Source organism: Oryx dammah, unplaced genomic scaffold (genome assembly GCF_014754425.2).
Source record: "Oryx dammah isolate SB20612 unplaced genomic scaffold, SCBI_Odam_1.1 HiC_scaffold_2, whole genome shotgun sequence".
NCBI lineage: Eukaryota > Metazoa > Chordata > Mammalia > Artiodactyla > Bovidae > Oryx > Oryx dammah.
In genome coordinates, this window is record NW_024070186.1 from 73,149,388 (window position 1) to 73,171,451 (window position 22,064).

Genomic DNA, 22,064 nt, shown 5'->3' on the forward strand with positions numbered 1-22,064 from the left:
CACTGCCTGCTCCTGGTCTCAGGGAACCCAGGCTGGATGACCGCCCTAGAGAGGTGTCTCTGGGGGTGCCTGTGGACGCCCCACAGTCATGCGGGGGAGGGGCAGTGGGAGCCACCTCCCTGAACCAGGTTGTCCTCTGCCCTCCACCCCTTAGCCATTTCCCATATATTAGTAATCTTAGGCTGTCTAACAAATTCCCTACACCTTAGTAGCTTAAAACAATGAACATTTACCATCTGGGCTTCTTTCTCTCCTTTTTTTTTTGCAGTGATGGGGGAGGGTAGGCAGGGTGGGTTGGAGGGAGCTTGCTGTGCTACATGCCTCGCTTGCATGATCTTAGTTTCCTGATCAGGTATTGAAACTGAGCCACAGCAGTGAAAGTGCCAAGTCCAAACCACTGGACCACCAGGGAACTCCCATATTATCTGTTTCTGAGGGGCAGCTCAGCTAGGCTCTCTCCTGGCTCAAGGTCTGTCCTGAGTCCAGTAAAGCTGTTGGATGGCTGTGATATTTCAAGCCTTGAGGACTGCAGGGCCACGTCAAAGACAGCTCAGCTCAGCATGGCTGTTGGCAGGAGGCCCCCATCTGGAACCTTTGTTCATTGCTAAAGGGAAGGTACTAATAAAATGGTACAGTAGCTTTGGAAAATAGTTTGGCAGTTTTCTCAGAATGTTAAGTATAGTGTTTCTATGTGACCCAGAAATTTCATTCCTAGGTTTATACTCAAGAGAAATGAAAATATATTTTCACACAGAAACTTGCATGAAAATGTTTGCAGCAGCATTATTCCTAACAGCCAAAGGTGGAAATAATCTAAATGGTATTTCCATAAATTAGAATACTTTTCAGCTATAAGAAGGAATGAAACATTGATACATGTTTCAACATACACAGGAACCCTGAAAACATGCTAAGCCAAAGAAGCCAGACAGAAGACCACATACTATATTAATTCACTTATGAGAAATGTCAAGAAAAGGCAAACCTATAGAGGAAAAAAGACTAGCAGTTGCCTAGGGCTGGGTGGAAATGGCAGTGACTGTAAATGGGCATAAGTTTTTTGGGGGAGGTGGTGAAAATGTTCTACAATTAGATTTTGGTGAAGTTTGCACAACTCAGTAAGTATACTTAAAGTCATTGAATTCTATAATAAATCAGGTGAATTTTATGGCATGTAAATAACATCACAATAAAACTATTTTTAAAGGAATGAATGTGTCAATGCACCAATGATGAATCCACGATAACTTCTGAGTGAAAGAAGCCAGGTGAAAAAACAATATCTGCTGTATGATTCCATTTATATAAAGTTCTAGAAAAGGCAAATTGCTCTATACTAACAGAAAGCAGGTCATTGGTTGCCTGTACAAGGTGGTGGAGGAACAGGATGGTTGAGAGGCAGAGATTACCGAGGGGCAGGAAAAACTTTGAGGTCGGTAGTTTCATTATTAATGCCTTGTTTGTGATGATGGTTTCACAGATGTATGCTGCTGCTGCTGCTTAGTCACTTCAGTTGTGTCTGATTCTTTGTGACCTGATGGACCATAGCCAACCAGGCCCCTCTTGTCCATGGGATTCTCCAGGCAAGAATACTGGATTGGGTTGCTATTCCCCGCTCCAGGGCATCTTCCCAATCCAGGGACTGAACCCAGGTCTCCTGCACTGCACGCAGATTCTTTACCACTGAGCAGATACATCTGTTAGTGAAGCCCTCACAGTTGTATACATTATGTCAAACTTATCAAATGGTACCTTTTAAGTATGTGCAGTTTATCGTATGCCCATTTTACCTCAATAAGGCTTTTCATGATAATGCTATGATTTGGCATTGAAACAAAAAGTTATCTGTACAGAAAAGCAAGGAAACAGAGCAGTGGGACATAAATTTTATATTAGTGAAATAGATATTCATTAGAGGAAGAATGACCACAATCTCATATTTTGCAAAGCAAAAGCAAGTGCTGTAGGACACCTAAGTAAATGATGCTATAATAGACGTTGTCACTAAGATGATGTGTAAAGGTCACCAATATTATGCTAAGGAATGCAGATGAAGGGTAGGCACATGGCCCAATTTCTGAGGATAGAGAAAAGAAATTTTAAAGCAAACAAAGTTGGTGTGACTGGACTCATACAATATGAATGCCTATCATTAAGGCATGCTTCCATCTTTCCTTTGTTAAAGCCAACTAAGATAAAGATTTGTCTTACAGTTTTTACTGTCTTAGACTTGATGACTTTGAGATAGAACAGGGCGCAGTCCCTCTAAGAGCTCATTATGAGAGAAGTCTGGTAGAGAACTGGGGGGACAGAACAGAGTGATGGGGCTTGGCAGTTCAAACCAGACCTTACTTTTTAAGGAAAATAAACCCTTGAGAGTCCTTGGCTCTGCCTCATCACCAAAATGTAAGTAAGGAACTTGTGGTCATCTTTTGCCTCATGTGGAGCCTTTGAAAGTGCAGTCTTATCTCCTGCAGAGTCTGTTAGGGCTGGAGGTCAACTTAGAGGAAAAAACGACATCTCCAACCACTCATCGTTGCTTTTTCTGTCAAAAATCTCTGGCTTTGCTCAGATCACACAGTGAGCTAGTAATATATTATTTCTAGATTTTTCAGAGTGACTAGAATTGTGAGATGCAGACAGAAAATGCTTAAATCCTAGAAGCATGGAGTTACATGGGTCCCTTGTCATAACTGCAGCAGTAGTGTGCAGAGCAGAAGCAGCACCAGCTGAAGAGACCACAGACAGTGTCCTGGCCTGATGCCGGGAAGGTACTCAACATCTGGGAGCCTCACCTCAGTTTTCTCATCCAAGGAGCATCAATTTACTTCATAGAGCTCTTTGCAAGGACTAAACGAGAGTGTACACCAGAGGCTGCAAGCTCAAATGCCTTTGGGGCCAATCAAGTCAGTGGAGTCTGGCCAACTGGAGAGCACAGCCCCTTTCTATTTATTGATTGACTGATTTTTGGCTGCACTGGATCTTTGTTGTGGCGTTCGGGCTCTTCACTGCTGTGTGGGCTTTCTCTAGTTGCCGCAATTGGGGGCTACTCTTCCCTGCAGTGAGGAGAAGGCAATGGCAACCCACTCCAGTACTCTTGCCTGGAGAATCCCAGGGATGGGGGAGCCTGGTGGGCTGCCGTCTATGGGGTCGCAGAGAGTCAGACACGACTGAAGCGACTTAGCAGCAGCAGCAGCAGCAGCAGCTTTCTTGCAGTGAGCGGTCTTCTCATTGCGGGTGGCTTCTCTCTTGCAGAGCACAGACTCTGGGAGGTGTGGGCTTCAGTAGTTGTAGCTCATGGGCTCTAGGGTACGGACTCTGTAGTTGCGGCACATGGGTTTAGTTGCCCCGCAGCATGGTGGGATTTTAGTTCCTGGAAAGGATCGAACTCATGTCATCTGCACTGGCAGGTGGATTTTTTAATCACTAGACCACTCAACCCTTTTCAAAAGAGAAGTTTCCCTACTCTGTACTGACCAGTTGTTATGTAGAAATATGGGCCCAATGTTGCCAATTTTTAAAAATGTTGCACAGTCCAAAGAAAGATAAGTATGGTTTTTATCATTCAAATTGTGATGTGTGAAATGTCCAGGAAGTGATCAATATGGTGTGGTAATAGTTGGGTGGCAGCTTCTCAGGAACCCCTTCCCCCACCCTATACATTATTCCTGGCAGGCAATGAAGCAGCAACATTCCTTGAGTGTTCATATGTGCGCTGGCTCTGTGCAAGGTGCCCTAGATGCAAAGACCAGCAGAGAAACAGCCCCTACTGCAACCTTCCTTTGGAATCAGGGAAGTTGGTGACAATGCTGCAGCCTAGTCTAACCCATCATGTCTCCAGCCTTGGTTCCTAGTAAAAATTCCAAAATCATATTCTCCAAAATCATCCAGAACTAACACTGCTAGAACCTAATTTCTAGTTCCCATCTGAACTGCCACACGTTTTACCTAGATTTTTTAAATGCCTTGTTGGTTTGCACTTAACCACTAAGGATTTTTATTGGTTTTATATTGCTCTTAATCTCAATCCACATTATTTCAAGATATAAGAGGTTTTAGAAAATCATCTAGGCTTCCTATAGGTCACTGACTTTAAAGGTTCTGGCTTTCATCCTGGTTTACCATCCACCAATATCGCCACTGATGGTCTCATTTTCACCAGATACCCATGTGTCTGAGTGTTACTGTTTCCATTTACACAGGGAATGTAGATAATTATCTGAGAGGCTCTCCCCGAAGCCCCCTGGGCTCATGTGACCAGGCAGTTGGGAAAGTCAGCCCCCAGCCCACCATGATGAGAGCACACAGGGCAGGGTCAGAAAGACCAAGGATTTGGAGAAATTTCAACAGGGCTTCCCAGGTGGTGCAATGGTAAAGAATCTGCCTGTCAATGCAGGAGACGCAGAAACGTGAGTTCGATCCCTGGGTCAGCAACATCCCCTTGAGAAGGAAATAGCAGAGAATCCTCATGGACAGAGGAGCCTGGAGGGCTACAGTCCATGGGGTCACAAAGAGCCGGACACAACTGAGCACGCACACACAATGCAATGTTTCCTGGGTTCACAAAATAGTTGCTTTCAGCAGTCACTAACTACTAATTACCACTGTGAATGTAACAGACTTGAATTTGCAACAGCTTGGGTATGTAACATTTGTGAATCTGTGTCATTTCTGAACTTGTCTTATGCCCTACCATCTTCCTCTGATCACGGGCAAAGTTCTTACAGTGACCTTGAGACCCCTTACCATCACTCAGAATTCACTCCAGTCACCAAGACCTTCTTACTGCCCTTTGAATACACTGAGCCTCCTGCCTTAGGGCCCTGCACTGGCTATTCCTTCTACCTGGAATATGCTTTCTCAGATATTCTTTTCACTCAAGTTACTTTATCAGAAAGAGCATCTATTCACCCTGTTTAAAGTAGCATGCCTGCCTTGTTGTTGTTTAGTCTCTAAGTCATGTCCAACTCTTTGCAACCACAAGGACTGCAGCATGGCCAGATTTCCCTGACCATCACCATTTCCTGGAGTTTGCTCAAATTCATGTCCATTGAGTCGGTGATGTTATCTAACCATGCACGCCCCAAACCCTGCTTTACTCCTTTTCAAGCATCTATTATTACTTGACATTGTATTATATACTTGTTTGTTTTTGTAACATTCTCCACTGGAATGTTAGCTCATCAGAGCAGGGACTTTTGTTTTGTTCCTGGATGCAGAGCCCTAGTACCTAGAATCCTGTCTGGCACAAATTAATTACTCAATCAATATTTGTTGCACAGTTTCACAAAGACTCACTCCTTACTAATGTCTAAGTCTCAGCCAGAACAATGTGTAATGTATTGTTTTTCTTTCAGGCTTCTATAGTGATCTTTTCTGGGAATGTAACATTCTACTAGAATGCAGTTTGATGATTAAAAATCCAGCATTTCTACTTAGACAACTTTGTCACTGTCCCCAAACTATTTATGACTCTGTCCATATTTCTGGGAAATTACTCAATAAATGCTCCTATTACTATTTTTTATTGTGAAAGAATAGAATTTTACCCACAAAAACTCTGTTTGTCTAAGGTCAGACTCATGGGTTTCTTTGTGCAGTCAGATTTTTCCCTCTGGTTTCTGCTGCAAGTGTTAAACTAAGGTTTGCAACCTCCATTCCCCGCTCTGTCTTTGCCCAGTCCTGCACCCTCCACCCTTGTAGTTTTCAAGTGTGACTTGGTGTGACTTGTGACCCACTGGGCAGACTATCAGGGATGGGGCATGCATGGCTACCAAGGTCATAAATGTCATTCAGGAATCAGTAACAAAGGAGAAAGCTGAGCAGGTAAGAAGAAAAGGAAAATCCCCAGGTGTCAGAAACAAATGTGGGAGTGAAAACCAGAGTGATTAGTAATCAGGCAGCCTGGGCAGTCTGGGGGTGGGCGAGACCTGACCCAAATTAGTCCCCATCACCAAGAGTCTTGAATGTGACAGCATACAGAAAGAGAAAATGTGGCATGACCCACTGGAAGAGGGGATGGGGACTGAGATCTTACATAAAGCCCACATCTCCAGTGAAAAGGAGGCTGGTCCATCGGAGGTCACATACCAGCAGAGCACCAGGAGCAGAAAGACAAGGCAAAGAGAGCTGGGCAGATGCCAGGCCCTGGCCAAGCTGCCCGGGCATCAGATTACCAATTAGATCCAGTAGAAAAATTGGAGCGTTCGGTGGTGAAGTTATGGTCAAAACCCCATTTTGACTCTCAGCTGGTGAACTGCCTCTTGGATCCATGGCCCAGGATTGACTCCAGAACACGTACAACCCACAGAATGGGACTGTGTTTCCCAAGGTTTTCCACTCAGAATCCATAAGACTGAGAAGTAAGAACTTCTGTCCCTAAGGAGGCTCAGAAAGAATGGTCTAATGCCATTCATGTGGCTGCACATTTCTTTAAAGCCCCAGGTTTTCCTTTCCGATTGCATAGCATCTTTGTATTGAAATCCAAAAGAAACTAAATGATGACAAGTTTTCCAGTGCTCGAGAGTCACAGCTCTCTGGTTCATATTCCCAGTTTCACGTTCTCATTTTTGAGAAGCACAAAGGTTGGTTAAAGCTCCGGAAACTACAGAGAGATATTGGTGGAGGCAGGGCTGAGAAGTTAGACCAGACCTAGAGGGAGGCCTCCTGCAGAAAGGCTTCAAGTCAGACAGGATAGAGTCACACAGTTTGTAAACTCACACAGATTGGTAAACACTGGCTCCCAGAGGCAATGAGGCACTAGGGAGGGAAAAGCTGTCTACTTTTGCCATTCTGTAAACCAAATCTGATTAATTTTAGCATGTGAGTTTATCTAAGCCCCCTGGAATCAACTGAAACATTCCAAATTTCCCCTCCTAAATTAATTTCTATTCAGATACCGCTTATTCATATCAACCAAAAAAAAAAATTCAGCTAGTAATTGTATATAAAATATTCTTATTTACTCCATTCACACTCCATACATACTGAATAAATAAAAACTTTATTTGATTTTTACCCATAAATGGTATCTTTAGTTTGATCACTAAAAAAAAAAAAAAAACAACTTCATGTAACCAAAATGCTTAAAGGATTTGGTTAACTAAGGATTTTGTTAATATTTTTATCTAAAAATATGAAAATCTGACCTGTCAAAATTCATTTTGCAGTAGCCATGTTTGAGATATTTACAGATTTCCATGAAAGTTGACTCCTCAAATGAGGAGATCTCATACAACACCCAGATCAGATACTAAGGAGAAAAAGGCTTTTGCAATCCCAAGTTAGGACTTTACATAAGAAATTCCAGTGGTGTTTACCCACTTTGAAAATTTTACTGAGTATTTTTCTTTTTCAAAATCAAGTAGGATAAGTAAATAACAACAGTACCTCAAGGACTTTCATAAATAGCAAAGCTCTATTTTCACAGCTATAAGCAAAATATTTGCACTTCCCTGAGAGCACAGCTTCTTTGAGTTCAAGAGCTCTGTGTGTATGTGGGTGTGGGTGTTTCCTGAGGCCAATGCATGTAGAATGTGATGAAAGCTAAGAAGAGAATATTTATCTGTTGATGTTTGGGTGAGCTTAGCTCCCTACCCATTTCAGATCAGCCTTGGCAACGGGGGCCCTTTAACCTCTCTGACAGATTCCACCTCATCAGAGCCTCTGGGCCTCTCTCTCTTGGTCCAGCAAGATAAAGAGACCTAGCCAAGCACCCCAGAGGCCCCACAGCAAACAGGTCTTACTGCTAGTCCTGCTCTAACTTTGCCTCACTTCTAAGAAGTGGGTTCCTTATGCTCCTCTCCCCCTTCTTGAGAATGGAGTCATGCTCCCAAACTCCAGGGCCCCTGGCATCATTTTCTAGACTTGTGTCCAAACCTGACTTCCTCCTCCTCCTACCTCATCCTCCTCCTTCCAGTCAAGGGTTCTCTGTCCACTCATGGGACCTGACTCAAGATCCAGTAGGCTGTGCCAGGACATTCTGTCTGAGTCCTAGGGCCTTTTGTCTCTGACTCACCTGGCACCAACCTGCCTCGTCCCCCTGCTGGCAGTATGGCTTATGACAGTTAATTTCCTGTGAACTAGGTTTTTGTTTTTTCATCTAAGAATGGAAATTAGATTTTAAGAGCTTCCATCCCTAGCAAGGGCCTAGAAATTTAAATCCTGATGATATAGAGTTTCCCCAAAATGACTTGAACTTTTTTTATATCCCTAAAAGTTACAGACTGACAGCTTCAAGTGTGGAAATCTGGATCTTCTTAGTAGGTGTATCTGTCTGCCAACCCATTATTGACAGCCAGGTTTATAACACAGAGATCCTAAATCCTCAGTTTCCCAGCATAAGTTTGACCTGTTGAAAATTTGGGCTCAAAATTTGCCAATTGCTCTCATCAAAGGACAACCAGGACAAGGAACACATTCTTTCTGAGGGGAGGCTCTCTGTGTTGCCCATGATGAGGTCATTGAACTTCTTTGAAATTTCTTCCTGAAATTGTCTTTGAAATACGACTGATTCCTCCCAGAGCTAATAAGTGGTTTCTGAAGGTAATCCCAAGGAAAGACAAACATGTAAACAATGGCTGTATCATTGATCTAAGAGCACAGCTTCCCAAGGAGATCACTTGGACAGGCAAGAAAGACCTGAATGCAGCCTCATAACTTCATGTACATCTCCTTTTCTCTAGCTTGAAGAAAAGAAAAATTATGATATTGACAAGAGGCCCATTTACCTACTTATTGAATGTTTCTAGAGTGGGAATTTGTCTTGCTTTTTGGAGTCCCCAAGGCTTGCCAAACATAACAATTTCCAGGAATGTTTGCTGAATTGAAGTAGTTTAAATTGTTTCAGTTGAGAGCTTCATTAAGGTTATCAGTATTCATGGGTAAACGAGGTATGTGTTCTAAATTTCCACAAATATGTTTGTATTTTCCCACCTCAATTTTCACAGCAGGGAGCTAAAGTGTCATACCTGACTCTAAGACACAGAGCTTCTCAAACATCAACATGCATTTATATTTATCCTCAATGATCTATGCATAAATAGAATTTTCAGTAGTAATTTTCCAAGTCTGTTTTATCTGCTTTGAGCTGTAGCTTCTTCTAACCAAACTTTTCTATGAAAGTTAAATTCACTATCAACTCTAATACCTCAATCTTCCCAAACTGCTGATGTACAAGCACAAAACGGCACATCTGACATGAAATAAAACTCTATAAAGAGATGTGAAATCATATGATGAAAATAAAGGACATTAGGTAATGTAGTTACTATGTTGTTACCATTATTGTTGCTTTTTAAGTACAGCATCTGAAATAGGATATCTTAATCTGTTTCCCCAACTCCGGGATTAGAATGAATTTCCAGTGAGCTCATTTGAAAGCTCTATCTCTGACAGTAAAGAACAGACTCTGTTCTTTAAGTCAAAACTGCGCCAACCTGATCCAAAAACCAAATAGGAGGGATTAAAAGGATCCTGAAAATGAAGCTTCCAGGCAGGTGGAGTCACAGGGACATGGACCCAAATCACTGTCTAAAAATTAGAACGTATACTGTCAAGAAGAGCCAGTCCTTCCTCAGAGGCCAGCAGTGTAAGAATGTTTACATAAAACAAACAAACAAGAAACAAAACAGTATTCTGACTCTCTGGAAAAACCTTTTCTACATTGTAATACAACTGTTGGACATTAAAAGACTAAGGCACTGGGCTGTGCTGAAGGTACAGTTCTGTCCGGCAGTGACAGTTCCAGGCTACAGTGGGCCTCCTGTGATCATAAAAGATAGAGGTTTTTGATGAGGAAGACAAAAGTTTTTTACATGTTCCAGAGCAAACAGGTCTTCCCAGACCCATCTCCCCAGAACTGTCAGATGAAACAACCTATGATACACTCTTGACAACGGGCCCAAGGTTACCACACCAAAGATCCCATGTGGTTTAAATATAAGGAAAAGAAGAAGAAATAAGAAGAAAAAACCCTTTATTTCCCTGCCTTGCTGAGTGAATCCTCCAGCTAATCTGTCAGACCAAAAGATGAGCTGTTTTGCTTTGTGTTTTCCTGCTCTGAGATAGACGGCCAGACAGAACCTACGCTGACTTCGAGATGGAAAGACCTGGGTTTAAACTCCTGGTTTAGCTACTTAGAATCTGACTGACCTAGGCCAAGCACTTAGCCTCTCTTAAGCTCGGTTTCCTTACCTGTCAAATGGGAGTTTTAATATCCAGTAATCAGGTCATTAGGACAGTAAAAAGCATTGGTGTACAAAAGCGCCTGGTATAGAACCTGGCAGGGGACAGGTGTGTCTTACATGTTAAGCGAAGTCGCTCAGTCGTGTCCGACCCTTTGCAACCCCATGGACTAGGCTCCTCTGTCCATGGAATTTTCCAGGCAAGAGTACTGGAGTGGGTTGCCATTTCCTTCTCCATGTTAAGTACTCTCCTTTCCTCCTGAGGTAGGTCTCGCAAACATTCCTGGCTGGTCTCAAGTGTCCCAAAGCTGTGACTTCCGAGGAGCCTCCAGGGGGCGCCGCGGGGAGCCCCCGGTCCAGCCCCGCTGGTGTCCGAAGCAGGATCGAAGGGCAGGGCTGAGGGAGGGGGGCTCTCCGCGTGGTTGCGCCCTCCGCGCACCCGGGGTCAGACCGACACGGCTCCAGGCACGATCCTCCGAATATGGGTGTACGACTTCCTGATGGTGACGCTGCCGTGGTGGGACACTCCCCGGGGCAGGACGCATTCCTCCGTCAGTTTCTGGGCCTCGGGGTCCCAGCACAGCACTGTGGCGATGACCTCGTTCTTCTCGTCTCGCCCCCCAGTGATGTAGAGCCGGTTGTTGCAGGGCGCGATGCCGCAGCTGGCCCTCTCGTGGCTGAGCTGGGTCACCAGGCACCAGCTGTCCTCCAGGGGGCTGTAGGCGTACAGCGCTCTCATGGCCCCTCCTGAAGAGGAAACACCGTGAGCGTTTCACTGTTTTTCTGGTTTTCTTCCCCATTAACTACTAAACTACTACTGGTTAGGTCAAGTCTACCACCTTGCCAAAAGAAAGAGCAAATTCATGGCTCTCAAGAAAGCCAGAATGGGTAACTAGGGGCGGGAAGTCTCATGCTGGAAATAGGTCACAGCCCTTGAAACTCTGCAGCCGGGTGCTAATCGGGTTCTAAAGGACGCCTGACTTCCCATGACTGCTAAAATGTACCCTAAGACTGCTTCCTGGAGGAAATACCAGGTGGTGCATCAGGCAGGCCTGACTCATAAACCAGGCTCTGCCACTTTGGGATCTGTAACCAGGAACACCAAGACCATGGTGGTTATGAGAAAACAGAGGGATCAGGCACATAAAGCACCTGGCGGAAAGCCTGGTACATAGAAGTATTGATATACATAACAGTGACTAAAAGTGGGGGCATCTCTAAACTGAGCATGACAGGGAACACCAGCTCTAGTAACCCATCTTGAGATCAGACCTTGGAGGCAGAGTCATGAGTCTGACCAGTAAAAACACAGGAAATCTGAAGCAAGGGAGAAAAGGGATTTTTGCCTTAATCTGTTCCCACATTTTGCATTCAGGAAGCCTTCTCTGGTTAGCGCTTACTTGCTGAAATTATTTATTTTTGGTATTTCCTTAATCAGTAGTTCTCAACCCTGGCTGTACTTTAAAATCACCTTCACGTTAAAAACACCTGGCACTGTGGCCAGTATCCTCCTCATTCTGACATTGGTCTGGACAAGCCCCAGGTACCCATGTTTTTGTAAAAAACTCCATAATGAGTAGTCAGGGTTGAGATCTATCATCCTTAACAGTTACATGCCCACTGTGGTCTGGCTGGTCAGGCTCTCCTTCCTGCTAAATGCAAACTTTTAGAACCCTCAAGCAAGTGGGAAAATAAAATTCCCATGGACACAAGGTAAGAAATAATGGTAGCTGCCATTTACTGGGCACTTATACTGTGCATATTCATTTCTGTGCAATTGCTAATGCTTACAACACACTTTGTTCCCATAGCAACTTCTGGCTTTCCCCTTCCCAGGGCCCCATTGTCTGTCTGCTCTGCATGTCTCCTAAATGTGGGCTATTTCTGTCTCTGGGACTGAAAGATAAATTCCACCAAGGTCTGGACCAATCCCATCTTCTTTTCCTTTTCAACCCCACCCACATCATGCCATTTGCTCACTTACCAACTACATAGATACGGTCCCGGAAACTCACTGCATTGATGCATTTAGCCTCTACTGGCATGGCCGACTTCAAATTCCATTTATTGGTTGAAGGATCGTAACACTGAGTCTTGTCCGTCGCCAGTTTCCCATTGGGCCCTCCCCCAATCACATAGAGCTTCTTCTTATGACTGGTAGCTGCGAAGGAACTGACGTGGATAAGGAGGGGCGCAGCCTGCAGGGGCACAGGGGCACCAGGAGAAGCTCTCAGTCACACTGCCCAGATTGTTGCAGTGGTTCACAGGACACAGGCCAGGAGTCAGGGAACACAAGGCCGAGCATCCTTAGCCTAAAATCACAAGGCCTGTGGGCTTGACTCCCTTGAGATACAGAGAAGATCAAAGCATACATTTCCCACCCTCCCTCCTGGCTCTGGTTTCTAGTCTATTTCTCCCTGAGAGTCCAGCTCTCAGCGGAGGTGGGGTGTAGACAGCAATAAGTGTATACGAGATGAAACCAGCCAATGTTGGAGATTGCTTTCTCAAAAATGTATATTCATATTTATTCATGTGCTCCTTCATTCAAAAAATATTTACTGAGTGCCTACTATGTCCCAGGCATTGTCCTTAGCCCTTATAGTTAGGAAGAATTGCTGGTATAAGGGTTCCAGGTGTTATCTATAGGCAGATCTCCAGAGCTGGTTCATTTTACATAATTGAAACTTTATGCCCATTGATGAACAAAGCTTTGCCTTTTCTTGAGTATGATATGTACCTGAGATTGTATTGCTAAAGTCTTATATGAAGACATACACATGGTTCATCATTATAGGCACATGAATAAGGGCTGACTAAATGACTCTGGGTTTCAACAGTGTAGTCAAGGGATCCCTGTGTGCCCAGTGTGGAGAAGTCAAGGGCAGATGGTGTCCTAGGAGACAGAGGTTCTAGACCAAGACATACAGACCAAGATAGGATCAAGCCTGCACTCCACATCTGAGGTACTGGCCAGGATAGGACAGGTACCCACACAGAGTTCCCCCACCTGGAAGAAGGGCATTTCTGTGACCTGATCAGAAATGCTGAATCGATGGTAGCACCAAAAATATTCTCAGTGGGAGGAGAAAGATCAGAAAGCCATATACCTATGTTGGAAGATATCTTTTTTTTTTTTTTAAGTTTTGAAGCAACCATACAGAGTCACTCATAGAAATAATCTATACCTCTGACCAGCAATTGTGGAACGGGTCGTAGGTCTCCACGTTGTTGATTCTCTGCAAGCCGTCGAAACCTCCAAGCACGTAGACCTTGCCCCCCAGCACCACCATCTTGTGTCTCCAGCGGCCTATGTTCAAATACTCAATTTGAATCCATTTGTTTATTGAAGAATTGTATTTCCAAACATCGTGCTGTGTTTCTTTACCCCCTGAAAGACATATACAGTATTTAAGAAACCACCGGACGTGTAACAAGTACAGCTTCTCCCATAATTTCCCACAAGCCCGTAAGTGTTACCTCCCCAAACCAACACCAACCCTCACTCCACCCCGCCAGGCAAAAAAATTCATGAAGATGTGTGCGGTGTGGTTGGGGAGACAGAGCCAACACAGGGAAACAGGGAGACACAGTGTAAGGCCGTGCCATGTGTCACCTCTGTGCTGCGAGAGTTCGGAGAAGAGGCTACATGAGCTAAGTCCAGAGAAGGCTTCAGGGAAGTGGTACGCAGGTCTGCCTAGGCGAGTGGGCGCCAGCAGGAGCCTGCACTCAGTGCTTGTATGGCTGAGGAGCAAGAGGTCAGGCAGGACAGGTGAGGTTGGACGATTGTGGGTGGGATAGTAGGGCCTTCCTTGTGTGCTCAGTCACTCAGTCATATCTGACTCTGCGACCCCATGGACTGCAGCCCACCAGGCTCCTCTGTCCATGCGATTCTCCAGGCAAGTGTCCTGGAGTGGGTTACCATTTCCTACTCCAGGGGACTTCCCAACCCAAGGATCTAACCCATGTCTCTTGCATCTCCAGCATCGCAAATGGATTCTTTACCATTGAGCCACCTGGAAAGCCTGGTATGGCCTTGACCAGCATCAAAATAGAAAGCAGCTGAAGTTCTATGTTTGCTTATTTATTAATATTTAAACAAATACAAGCCTGGAGAAATCACCACAAGATCTTAGAAAATTCTTTGGTTCATATCTCTGATCTATATAAAAACATAAGTGAGGTTTCTCCTACTTTGAAATTATTTCTGTTGGAACTGAATGAGATGCTCACAATAGAGTGATGAGCTGGTAAAAAAAAATTTCAAAACAACTCAATAAACAGAAAATACATATTTCAGTTAGAGAGAGCAAGACAAAGGAGAACTGACTTTTTTGGTGATTTGAATAAAATATTTTAATGACTTTGTATTTCCTTTTTCCCATCAGCACAGAGTACTACTAATTATGAACACTTAAAAGATGTAGTTTTTAGACTTTCAACTGTGCACTAGTGTGAAATTGAGTATCACTGGTGACGCTCTGTGTCACGAGTGTTTCTCAAGGGTGGAACCCCGAGGTGGGATTCCTAGGTCAGGGGCGTGCCTACCTTAATTTTCATAGGTTCTGCCAAAGAGCCTTTAAAGCTGTCCTGGTTGACCTTTCCTCATACCCCACCCACAGCAGATATCAGGAGGTTTTTTTTGGTTGGTTTGTTTTGCTTTACATCCTAATAGAGAAAAATGATGTCATAGTTTGGTTTTTCCCTGCTACTAGGGAGACTGAGCTTCTTCCTCTTCTGTGAGCTTTTTGTTCGTATAGTTTAACCATTCTTGGGGAGTGGGATTGTGCACCTTTTGGAGTTCTCTATTCAAAACACTGTGCTATTGATCCCATTCAGGTAGTATCCAAAATTATAAAATACTATACACTTTCAAAGAAATGTATGCAAATGTTATTAAAAGGAGGAGAAAACCTACAATTTTTACTTCAGGATGTAAAAGAAGATCTGATTAATTGGGCAGGCATATTGTGTACACAGATGAGAAGACAAGTTATTGCAAAGATGTCAGTCCTCCCCAAGTGAACCTCTATGTTGGATGTCTTCAGGGCTTTTCATGGATTTCAGGACGTGAAGTGACCATTCTAAACTTCATTTGGAAGAGTAGATTTGGGAACATTTCTAAGAAACATTTGAAAAAGAAGGAGTGAGAGAGCTTTCCCTGGCAAATATCAAAATAAATAAATATCAAAATACCAAAAAGCTATGATAATAAAAATAATGTGCTACCAGTGTAAGATGAGACAAACTGATCAATTAAAAGCAAGGTACAGAAACAGACTAAAAGATATAGAGATGATAAAAAAAGGCATTAGAACAACTGCTATTTGTTTAGAGAAAAATTAAGTTAGACCCCTATTTCACATTACACTTAAAATTTAAGTGTAAATGCTATGGAAGTAACTGGAGAATATATGATAGAAGATGTTAAAGATCTTGGGGGTGGTGAGGGGCTTTCTAAGCATGACAAGAAACCTAGAATCATATAGAAAAGAAAGTTACTATTTAAAATATAAAAAGTTAAAAGACAATCACTATCTGAGAGTAAGTATTTACAATACAAATACTTCCCTGGTGGCTCAGACAGTAAAGAATCTGCCTGCAATGCAGGAAACCCAGGTTTGATTGATCTCTGGGTTGGGAAGATCCCCTGGAGAAGGGAATGGCAAACCACTCCAATATTCTTGAAATCCCATAGACAGAGGAGCCTGGCGGGCTACAGACCATGGAGTTGCAGAGTCGGACACGGCCGAGTGATTAACACTTTCACTTTCATACAATAAGAACTCCAAAAATTAATAAGTGACAACCAACCAATAGAAAAAGGATAGGAACAGCTCATTTTTTAAAAACATACATTTAACTAATAAATAGATGAAAATATATTCAATCTCACTTGGAGTGTAAATTTAAACATTCAAGTCTATTAAAATGTAATTGATGATAAAAAATGTTAACAAGGATGTAGAAAATTGGCACTGTCATTCATTATTGGTTGAACTGTAAATTGGTACAAACTTTCTGGAAGACAATTTAACAATATCTACAAAAATTCTAAATTTACACATCTTATGACCACTTCCAGGAATCTTTCCATATAGCAGCTCAAGTTCATAAACATATATGTATGAAAAATGTCTGTTGTGGCCTTTTTTTCAGGGGGAAAATAGACATTGAAGAAAATTATGGTTCATTCATTCAACAGACAGCCCTGAAACTGGTAAAAGAGCAACAATAACAATCCTCACAGTAATGATAATGATGAGCAATACTGTTGAGTTCTCACCCTGTGCTTGGGATTGTGCTGTACTTTACATGTATTATAGACTTAACACATATAGAAGATCATGTAACGATGTCTAGAATAGATCATTAATTGAGTACAAGTTTCTGTTGATTTAGTATAACAAGCATGCTTTTGTGTATTGCTTGTATCATTTTTAAAAAGACAACAACAAATTGAAGACAGAGAAAAGAAAAGTTGAAGAATAAAATAACATGTATCGTGTATGTGGCAAAGACTGACCATGATTACCAAACCTGTCTTTTCCTCCTGAGCGCATGGCTGAACTACACTTCCCAGCCCCACATCGTGGGGGTGCAGGGAGGTCATGTGGCTGCTCCTTGCCAATAGAATATGAGCAGAACTGAAGCCTCGTGTCCAGGCTGAGGCTATTGTGAGCAGGTGTGCTTCTCAACTTGTTCAGTTTCTCTCTCTTCCCAAAATTCATCAAGCTTTAAGGTCACTTGTGGAAACAGCTGCATCATGAGATGGAAGGAGCCTAGGTCCCTGAAGAACCGAGTGGAGCAGGTGCTCTCCCTCAGCCCACCATGTACTACTGTGGTAACTCACTGAGGTTTAGAATTTGTTGCCACGGCTAGCATTACTTACTCTAAGACAATACAAAACCATTTTTGTAAAAAAAAAAAAACAAGTAAAAACGTAAGATTGTAATGGAGCAGAGAAACTGCCATGTTTTACTTTATATTCCTTGTATTGCTTATATCTTCTACAACAATTAAAAATATTTCTACAAGATAAAAGAAAGCTGAAATCTAGTCTATGGTATTAATGCATTCAAGGAAGAGCTGACCTGCTCTTTATTCTGAAGGAGGCCAGCTCTGGGAATAAGCTCTTCCCTAAACAAGTTTAGATTAGAGAAAACCTCCCAAAGAGGGGATGGGATGTTTGTCTCTTCCCTTGGCACCTCAAGAAGGGCTAGGTGGCTTTTGATGTCATGGGAGGGCATGAGACTGAGAGAACACGGATTGGAATGTATGACTTTGGGTAAGTTCCATACTTTCTGAGCCTGTTTTCTCCATTTGTAACCTGGAGATTAAAATCACCTACCATATGAACTTGAAGTGAGAGGCAAATAATTAAACGCTACCAAAGGATAAGTCTATTTACACTAAGTGCTGTAAAGATGGTAGAGATTGTGTCACTCAATAGTTATTGAACATTTACTATGTGTCCAGACACAGTGCTAGGTATTAAATTCAAGGACTAATGGGAAACAGGCAGAGTAATTACAAATAATTAAGCAAACAACTTAGAAGTAAGAGATGAAAAAGTATTGGGTGTTACTGGAGCATCTAAAGGTAAAATCTAATAAACTTGGGGGAGAGGTCAGATTTTTATTCATTACTAAATAAATTACTGAATATTCATTACTGTATTACCAATGCTCAGTGGCCTTTGCCTACAGCAGACACCAGATAAACTCTAGCAATACTTTCCTTCTTCCTTTTCCAGAAAGTACAGGATCTGTCTGTCTGTTCCCCCAGTTCTTAGGACAATACTGCTCAAGGATTAGGGTTCGTTTAGTAATAATCCCCTCTCCACGATAAGACCATCTGAGTGCCTGGTTTCCACATGCTGACCCAGTCAGTGCTAGGTCAGTGCCATCCACACTAATTCTTCTAGGATGGTCGCCTGCCTCTCACTCAGGGAAGCACGTAGTGCCTTGGGAACTGGCTTTGGTATCACATAACTTCTGCTTACCTGAGATGTAGACCTCATTTTTTAATGTCACGCATGCAAACTCCACCCACTTCTTATTCTCACTGTCCAGCTCGTGCTCTGTCATGGGGAGCTTGGCCACCTCCAGGCGGCTACGCCTTAGGGGATCCAGGCAGGTTACCTCCGCCACAAACCGTTCATCCTTCGTGCAGCCACCGATGATCATGAATACCTCAGACTGGAACTCATGCATCCTGGGCTTGGTGCGCTCTGAAATGATCTGGAAAACCAGTGGGAGTACAAAAAGGCAGAATGGTACAGTGGTTCAGAGCTCAGGTTATGGAACCAGGACAAGAGAATCCGATTCCTAACTCTGCTACGGTATGACCATGTGACTTCACCTCCTTGAGTATCATGTTCTGTATAATGGAGATTTTAGTGGTAACAACCTCATAGTTTTGTCAGGAAGAAGGCCTCGGGCCTGATGGATAATAAGTACTCAGTAAAGGTTATCAGTTGTAGATTTTACTACTTTTTAAGTTCAGATCTGTTTATAATCAAATGAACTTCGTGCATCTTCTCTCTTGCTTGGTTGGAAACACTGAATCCTAGAATTTAATTTCTGGCCACCTTCCACTGCCCCTTGGTTTCAATTTCTTGATGATATCCCAGACTCTGCTCACTACCAGGCCTCTTTAGAGGACTGGAAGAGAAGTCCTGACTGGGCATATAAGAGCATCCAGAGACTTAGGAGAAAAGAACCAAAAGGGAACAGAATGTATCCAGGGAGTTCGGGGGACTGGGTCCCATCATCAAGCCTATGACCCTTCAGAGCTTTGAACAAGTGAAGAAATTCATACCACAGATATTTGAACCCAGCTGAAGGAGCAGAGGTTTGGGGTCAGATACACCAGAGTTCCTTCCTGCTTTCACCACCTATGGCCATGTGACCTTGGAGAAGAGACGCAGTCTCTGTAAGGGCCTGTGATCACACCTCTGCCACCAGGCTGTTGTGAGCATGCATGAGGTTGTAATGTAGAGGGCTGAGTCGAGCATCTGGCACATGCAGAGCCCTGGAAAGCTAGTCAAAGGGGACAGTGGGAGTGGTGGGAGATGTCATGTTGATGTTATGAATGAAAAGGGAGAGGTGCCCTCCTCCTGGTCCAGCCAACCCTGGGCTTGATGAGGGAGGTTCTACAGGTGCAGGACCTTGATGGGAAACAGAGAGGCAGCACCCATTTCCCACGTGACCAATGCAGCTTCTTTTTCCTACAAGGTTAAACTGACCTAATATGGATCATGGAACTTCAGTCTTGCCTACAGGTGGTGACACACAGGTTACAGTAGCAAAGACTGAAGCCCACAAATGGTGAATCCAATCAATAGTCACATCCAATCAGGTCAGCCAACATCCAGCATCTACTTCCCAGAAGAGACTTTATTTTTCTGTGCCTATAGTCAGATACAATAAATTTTGATCCTCAGTTCTTGAGGCCGAACCGTGGCCAGTAAGTGTGTAGCAGGGCTCTCTTCTGTGGGTCAGCAGAAGGGAGTGTGACTATGTGTGGCAGGACAATCCTGGGCTGAGCCTGCAGCACTGCCAGTGGAAAGGCCAGCTGGGATGAGGGTGGGGGGTGGTCCTGAGAACTTGGAGGCACTATGAGAATACCAAGCTGGTAGGAGAGGATTGAACAATGCATTGGCACCAAAGACAAATCTGTCCCATCTGAGATTTCTCCCTCCAGCCTCTAAACCATCCTTCCGGGTACAACCTCCAGCACCAATCTGTCCTCTTTCAGGGAGGATTTATGGATTATAGAGCAATGTTTAGAGAACAGCACTAGCCTCCCAGAATTGGTTTCCTGTGACTCTTACTCTGGTTCAGAGAAGCAGGCCCCAGCTTCCCCTCTTTAACCATCTTATGCACAGTGCCTGCTCTGCCGCATCAACATTCTGCTCACTAGCTGGGACCACACTAGCTGTGATCTTACTCCTGACTCCCAGTCCTGCATCCTGGCCTGCGGAAGACTTTGTTCCCACTGACAATCCTGTATTGCTGCCTGCTGTCAGGATCTCCCCATATCTGTCCTCAATTCACCACACTGCCTCCCAACAACTCGCCCTGTAATCTTTTTGACATCATTGTCCATGTCACTTTGCTCTTTTCCCCTGGAAGCCATTCTAGCCTTTCCACATATGCTCCCATAGTCCTTAATTTCCCTATCACAGCACTTTTCACCCTCATCTAATTTATTCTAATGTCCCTCGTGGCTGGAACAGCCCTTTTCTTCAACAGGTCTCAGCACCAAGAACAATATCTGGAGCTTGTGGGCTTCCATAAATGATGGCTGAATGAAAGAATGAAAGAATGGGCAAGCTAGTTGACCCAGCACCTGATAAAGATATTTTTTTGCAGTCTAGATCATTGTGGTAACCAGCTTCCACAAGGGCTCCCAGCAATCCCCACCTCCTGGAATTAACATCCTGTGTTGTTCCCTCCACATTGCTCCTGGGTTGATCTCTATGCCAATAGAATACAATAGTGACAGTATACTACTTCTGAAATTAGGTTATGAAGGCACTAGGATTCCATCTTGATTGCTGTCTTTCTTGGGTCATTTTCTCTGAGGAAGCCACCTGCTATGGAGGGGCCAACCATCAGCAAGGAAGTAACACCTGTCAACAATCTTGTGAGGGAGCTTGGAAGTGGATACTCCAGCCGGCTCTGAGCTTTGAGATGACTAACTGCAGCCCCAGCCAGTAGCTTGACTGCAACTTCAGAAGAGCCCCTAAGCCAGAACCACCCAGCTAAATCACTCCCAGATCCCTGACAGTAATGAGATAATAAACGTTTGTTGTTTTAAACTGCCTTTTGGGATAATTTGTTGCACAGCAATAGATAATATAATCATCCAGTTCATGGATCAGGCTGGGTATTGAGACCTGCCTTCCCTGGTGGCCCAGAAGTTAACTGGGGTCAAATTCCTGGGTCAAGAAGATCCCCTGGAGAAGGAAATGGCAACCCACTCCAGTATTCTTGCCTGGAAAATTCCATGGACAGAGGAGCCTGCCGGGCTACATGGAGTTACAAAAGAGACATGACTGTGTGATTGAACACACATGTAAGTTCAGCTATACTTTCCAAAATATTAACCTCAAAGGCATGACAAATGTCAGTCAGACATCAGAGATGCGCGAGTTTTCAGACACAAGGAAATGTTTGCCAGTGAATCACACACAACAATCAGGTCTACCCAGTTTATTTTCATATTGTTAGAAAGAGGAAAGAGTTGCACCTAACTGAGTACTCTTTGTCCAAAGAGCCCATATGAGAGGACTGAACAGAAGTAACCAAACTACTTGGATAAAGCTCACAGGGGTGAGCTTCTGACACTCTGTCCTCAGGAGTAAGCCCTCCTGACAGCACACATATCAGAGCATATCTTGTTATAGATCAAGTTGGTCCCTGGACACTTTGGAGGCAATGAAATTAAGGGGCAACTTTCTTTGCCCGCAAAAGACCTCTCCCAATGAAGGTACCAGCTACTACTCCTAGATCAAATGTAAACTGACATTTGCCTTTAGGTTCTAACGTTTGACTCTGTCACCACCACCGTGGGCTTAAAAAAAGGAACAAGGTTAAGTCTGGGAAAGGAGGGTTAGGAGGAGAAGGATGTTCACAGCGTATCCTCCAGACTTTCACTCAAGTTATCAAGAATAAAGTCAGGCTCATGCAAGCAGTGAGAAGACTGAGAATTTTAGAAATCAACTAGCAATGAGACCCAACTCAGAGATCACAATGGTTGGTTGGCTCAGTTACCTAGACAATAGAATGAGAATAAGAAAGTGCCCTGAGCACTTGGGGCAATAAGAAAGGAAAAAAAAAAAGGACTGAATGGAAAGAGAGATTTTAGCCTCAG

The 22,064-nt window shown here is 43.6% G+C and overlaps 1 protein-coding gene across 1 annotated transcript in view; it reads right to left on the bottom strand.

Moving 5' to 3' along the window:
• Positions 1-6,940: 6,940 nt before the first annotated feature.
• The window catches only part of KLHL6 (kelch like family member 6), a 54,847-nt gene continuing 39,723 nt past the window's right edge, over positions 6,941-22,064 (bottom strand). The window contains exons 4-7 of the mRNA XM_040251754.1: positions 18,187-18,424; positions 13,370-13,572; positions 12,169-12,382; positions 6,941-10,931 (exon numbers count right to left, since the gene is read on the bottom strand). Coding sequence (XP_040107688.1) covers positions 10,630-10,931; positions 12,169-12,382; positions 13,370-13,572; positions 18,187-18,424 — 957 coding nt within the window. The 3' untranslated portion in view covers positions 6,941-10,629. The remainder of the gene's footprint in view (positions 10,932-12,168; positions 12,383-13,369; positions 13,573-18,186; positions 18,425-22,064) is intronic.